Consider the following 5,813-nt stretch of genomic DNA (forward strand, 5'->3'; position numbering starts at 1 on the left):
TTCTGATCTTGTACCTTGTCATTCTGATACCCTGTTGCCGAACCTCGGCTCGCTCTTAGACTCTGCATCTGATTCCTGATTCTGTACCCCGATATTTCTGATACCCTGTTGCTGAACCCTGCTTGTTTATTAGACTCCGCCTCTGCTTTCTTAATCTGTACTGTATCTGTCCGTGTGTTGCGACCTGGCTTGCCCGACTTCGAGAACTGACCTTACTGTTAGAGGCAGTTCCCAGATCTGTTAGTGACACTCTCTCGTAGGTGTCACTCACGTTCTGTCCTTCCTATGCTCCGCCTGACTCCTCCCCGGGGAGAGTCCAGGCCTTCGGAAGGAATCTGTATTGCTGCAGTACGTCATACTGTACGGCACTTGTTTCTGAGGCTTAGTCCTCACGGTATTACTGTTGCACCAAGCACTCACACTACTCAGGTGTTCAGAGGTTAGCGTTATATCGGATTATCGGTGATACTGCAGATCATCAATAATCGGATATATATCTGTATTCCCAGTGATACTGCAGATCACCGAGAATCAGACCCTCTCTGCTACACCGATCGTGACAGAACGACAGGCTCAAAAAAAACATGGTGACACTTGATGAACGGATCGATGTGTTAACCGCCACTCTTAAGGAGGTTAAGAAAACGGTTGATACATTGCAGACTCAGGTTAACCAACTGACTGAGTCAATTAAGTGTATTTTAAACTCTGTTGCACCAGTGTCACCCCCCTCTGTAATTCAATCTAGAGTACCCTCACCTGGGTAATTCGTAGGGCACCACTTTAGGTTATCTGAATCAGAGAGGACGCGAAGACGCCTAGAGGGTCTTTGCTTCTATTGCGGACAACATGGCCATTGGGTACGAAATTGCAGGAAAAAGTCAAGAAAAATTTTTGGGGGGATGGTGAAAGGCCCGAGTTCTAAGGAGTCTGCTGCGCCATCCCCGGGAAATACGGGATCTGGTGCTAGTTCAAATCCCGGCCTCCAGAAACCCTGTGTTGGTGTAACTGAACTTATGGTGGGAAATCTGTCGCTCAAATATTGCCCCGATTTAGATACCTCCCGTCCGTCTGATAAATCCTTTCCATGTTCACAGTGTAAAGAGGATTTTGTATATTATGCGGATCTCCTCAATCATAGAAAGTCCCACGTACATCCTGCACAACCTATGATTCCTGAGAAATCGCGTTCTAGTGAGAACTCATATAGGGGAAGTATGACCTCACTGCGATCGGAAAATAGTTTTGAAGACCAGATAGAGAGCTACTATGCGGATAACATTTCCGAACTTTATGAGAGTGATGGCTCTATCTATAGTCATGAATCTGCTGCGCAAGGGTCAAGCTTGCTTATTGCAGCAAATCGAGTTCAGTAATCTGAAACCGTACAGTCTTCAGCTCCATCATCTGACCAGATTCTAAGTAACCAGAAACCACATTCATGTTCTGAGCAGAAATTAGATCTTGTTAATCATAGTAGGCCCCACTTTAAGGGATACATATATTCATGTTCTAAGTGTGGGGACTCTTTTGTACCTGAGGGACGACCTGTGACTAATGGGAAATCTCACACAGGTGAGAAATTATACGTGTGTCCTGTATGTGAGGAGAAACTTCTCAGCCATGGGAAGTCTCACACCAGGGGTCTAGTCCTGGAAAAAGAAGTGAGTGGACTCACCCCAAAAACCTCCCAAAAATGGGCGTGGTTAAGCACAGCGTGGGCGTGGTCATGGGTGGGGCCAAATATACATGGCCTTAGCAGTGGTTTAAAAGGTCTGCCAGGGGAAGTTTGAACTCTGTCGTAGAGTATCCCCAAAAAGTAGATGTAATCTGACAGCATTTCACCAAAAATACACAATCTGGCAGAGGTTCCTCCAAAATACAGATAATATGGCAGTGGTTCCCCCAAAATAGACAATCTGGCAGCAGCAGTTCCCCCTAAATACACATAATCTGGAAGCAGTTCCCCCAAATACGTGTAACCTGGTAGTGGATTACCCAAAATACATGTAACACCCAAAATACATGTAATCTGGCAGTAGTGGTCCCCAACATACACAATCTGGCAGCGGTTCCCCAAAATACACGTAATCTGGCATCAGCGGTTCCCCAAAAATACAGATCTGACAGCAGTTCTCCCAAAATAGGTACCCCCAGTATAGCTAGCCAGGTCTATATGTGTCCCCAGTATAAGTAGCCATGTGTATAGTTGTCCCCAGAATAGGTGGCCAGATGTAGAGATGTCACCAGAACAGGTAGCCAGGTGTATAGATGTCCTTAGAATAGGTGGTCAGGTGTAAATATATTCCCAGAATAGGTGGCCAAGTGTATAGATGTCCCCAGAATAGGTAGCCAGGTCTATAGGTGTCCCCAGTATAGCCAGGTGTCCCCAGTATATCTAACCAGGTGTTCAGGTGTCCCCAGTATAGCCAGGTGTATAGGTGCCCCCAGTATAGCAAGGTGTATAGGTGTCCCCAGTATAGCCAGGTGTGTAGGTGTTCGCAGTGTAAGTAGCCAGGTGTATAGGTGTCCCCAGTATATGTAGCCAGGTGTATATGTGCCCAGTATATGTAGCCAGGGGTATATGTGCCCACTATATGTAGCCAGGCATATAGTGGCCCCCAGTATATGTAGCCAGGTGTATAGTGGCCCCCAGTATATGTAGCCAGGTGTATAGTGGCCCCCAGTATATGTAGCCAGGTGTTTAGTGGCCACCAGTATATGTAGCCAGGCGTATAGTGGCCCCCAGTATATGTAGCCAGGTGTATAGTGGCCCCCAGTATATGTAGCCAGGTGTATAGTGGCCCCCAGTATATGTAGCCAGGTGTTTAGTGGCCCCCAGTATATGAAGCCAGGTGTTTAGTGGCCCCCAGTATATGTAGCTAGGTATATAGTGGCCCCCAGTATATGTAGCCAGGTGTATAGTGGCCCCCAGTATATGTAGCCAGGTGTATAGTGGCCCCCAGTATATGTAGCCAGGTGTATAGTGGCCCCCAGTATATGTAGCCAGGTGTATAGTGGCCCCCAGTATATGTAGCTAGGTATATAGTGACCCCCAGTATATGTAGCCAGGTGTATAGTGGCCCCCAGTATATATAGCCAGGTGTTTAGTGGCCCCCAGTATATGTAGCCAGGTATATAGTGGCCCCCAGTATATGTAGCCAGGTATATAGTGGCCCCCAGTATATGTAGCCAGTTGTCGTTCCCCCCCCCCCCCCCGGCTGGAGGGGGAGCAGCGCAGCAGAGAGGAGCATTATGCGCAGCGTGGGGAAGGGCGGACGTTTCCCCCCCATCCCTCACCTTGGGGCTCCTCTCCCTGGCTCTCCCCTCCATAAAGATGCGGCGGCGGCGGTGACTGGCAGAGGCATCGGTGGGCGGGACTTACCTCCTCCAGTGTTCCGGGTGGCCTCTGTGCGTGCAGCTACTCTGGTCTAGAGAAGACCAGAGCAGCGGCACGCACAGCGTCCACACGGAACACTGGAGGAGGTAAGTCCCGCCCACCGATGCCGCTGCCAGTCACCGCCGCCGCCGCATCTTTATGGAGGGGAGAGCCAGGGAGAGGAGCCCCAAGGTGAGGGATGGGGGGGGGGACGTCCGCCCTTCCCCACGCTGCGCACAATGCTCCTCTCTGCTGCGCTGCTCCCCTCCAGGGTGCTAGGGGGGACGGCGTTCACTGTCCAAAAAAAGTAAGTGGACGCCGTCCCCCCGCGTTCACGCAGGACTCCACCCCTGTCTCACACCAATGAGAAAACGTATTCATGTTTTGAGTGTGGGGTCCCTTTTGTACCCGAACTACCGCCTGTAGCCCATGGGAGATCTCACACCGGTGAGAAGCTGTACTGGTGTTCTGTATGTGAGGAAGAACTTCTCAGTCATGGGAAGTCTCACACTGATGAGAAATCACATTAATGTTCTGAGTGTGGGAAATGTTTTAAACATAACATAAATCTTGTCAATTGTAGAAACTCACACTGCGGGAGACAGCTTTATTCATCTTCTGAGTGTGTAACATGTTTTGTAAATAACACTGAACTTCTCAGTCATTGGAAGTCTCACACCGATGAAAAAACGTATTCATGTTCTGAGTGTGGGAAATGTTTTTCGCCTGATCCACCGGTTGTCACTCATGAGAAATCTCGCACCTGTGAGGGGTTGTATTTATGTTCTGAATGCGAGAAAATTAGTGACTATCACATTTATACCTTGTTCCAAAATCCTGAATCTGACACAGGACGGTCCTCGACTTTGGTATCTGATCAGGTGAAGAGTGTGGGTATGAGATGAGGATGTCGCTATCATTGTCTCCTGGGGATCTGTCTGGGGCGTGTCCGGAGTCCACGCCTCAGGGGGGGGGTACTGTGAGGAAACGCGGAAAGCCGCCGCGTGTGCCAAGAGCTAGGCGGCTGACTCCACGTCCTATGCGGCGGTTTGCACGCGTCTGGTTGTATGGTGGATCGCGGAAAAGCCGCCGCATGTCCTGACACCAAAGCGGCTGTTTGCATGCAGCAGCGTGTGCTTGGTGTGGCTGGGTCTGTTTGTGCACCTAGGCAGATGGAGAGCTATGCGCGCGCGGGCCTGAATGCAGGACCTTTATACCAGCAGGGGAAGTGTCAGCTGATCAGGAAGGTCAGCTGATTCCTGCAGGACTCATGATTGGCTGAGTGGTTCGGGCGGGGCGGCAGTGTCCAGCAACTATATATTCTGCTGCTTGGTCAGTTGCTCGTTGCCTGTCGTTGCGATCACAATGTGGGAGCACTCAGACCCTTAGTCAGATCCTTAAGTGTGCCGGGACCAGCTGGAGCTGTAATCCTACACTTAGCTAGATTCTGTTGATAGCTTAAAGTACTAGTTTGATTGTGATTATCTGTTATGACTTTCTGCCTGCCTGACTACTCTCCTGATATCTGATTCTGCACCTTGTCTTTCTGATACTCCGTTGCCAACCTCCGCTAGCCCCTGACTCTGCCTCTGTCTTCTGATCCTGTACTTTGTTTGTCTGTGAGTTGCCGACCTGGCCTTTCCGACCCTGAGAACTATCTCTATCGCTAGGAGATAGTTCATGCCTTGTATGTGCTGGGCACCTGCTCCTCAGGGCCAGCTCTGTATGTGCTGGGCACCTGCTCCACAGGGCCAGCTCTGTATGTGCTGGGCACCTGCTCCACAGGGCCAGCTCTGTATGTGCTGGGCACCTGCTTCACAGGGCCAGCTCTGTATGTGCTGGGCACCTGCTCCACAGGGCCAGCTCTGTATTTGCTGGGCACCTGCTCCCCAGGGCCTTCCCGACCCTGAGAACTATCTCTATCACTAGGAGATAGTTCATGCCTTGTATGTGCTGGGCACCTGCTCCACTGGGCCAGCTCTGTATTTGCTGGGCACCTGCTCCCCAGGGCCAGCTCTGTATTTGCTGGGCACCTGCCCCATAGGGCCAGCTCTGTATTTGTTGGGCACCTGCTCCACAGGGCCAGCTCTGTATTTGCTGCCTCAGGGCCAATCCTGTATTCATTGGGAACTCGCTCCTCAGGTTCCCCAAGCTTGTTACTATTCTTCTGTATTCTGATCTTGTACCTTGTCATTCTGATACCCTGTTGCCGAACCTCGGCTCGCTCTTAGACTCTGCATCTGATTCCTGATTCTGTACCCCGATATTTCTGATACCCTGTTGCCGAACCCTGCTTGTTTATTAGACTCCGCCTCTGCTTTCTTAATCTGTACTGTATCTGTCCGTGTGTTGCGACCTGGCTTGCCCGACTTCGAGAACTGACCTTACTGTTAGAGGCAGTTCCCAGATCTGTTAGTGACACTCTCTCGTAGGT

The 5,813-nt window shown here is 50.4% G+C and overlaps 1 protein-coding gene across 1 annotated transcript; it reads left to right on the forward strand.

The window, feature by feature from the left end:
• Nucleotides 1–849: 849 nt before the first annotated feature.
• On the forward strand, nt 850–4,284 carry LOC137562281 (gastrula zinc finger protein XlCGF71.1-like). The gene is made up of 3 exons (XM_068273616.1): nt 850–860; nt 3,720–3,881; nt 3,963–4,284. The coding sequence occupies exons 1-3, from the start codon at nt 850–852 to the stop codon at nt 4,282–4,284; spliced, it is 495 nt and encodes a 164-aa protein (XP_068129717.1).
• The last annotated feature ends 1,529 nt before the right edge of the window (nt 4,285–5,813 follow it).

This window comes from Hyperolius riggenbachi, chromosome 3 (assembly GCF_040937935.1).
Source record: "Hyperolius riggenbachi isolate aHypRig1 chromosome 3, aHypRig1.pri, whole genome shotgun sequence".
In the NCBI taxonomy this organism is placed as follows: domain Eukaryota; kingdom Metazoa; phylum Chordata; class Amphibia; order Anura; family Hyperoliidae; genus Hyperolius; species Hyperolius riggenbachi.

Excerpts from the sequence above, each read along its gene's own strand:
- LOC137562281 (XM_068273616.1), top strand. Across the intron at positions 3,882-3,962 it reads GAACTTCTCAGTCATGGGAA|AAACTCACACTGCGGGAGAC; the intron begins GTCTCACACTGA and ends TGTCAATTGTAG.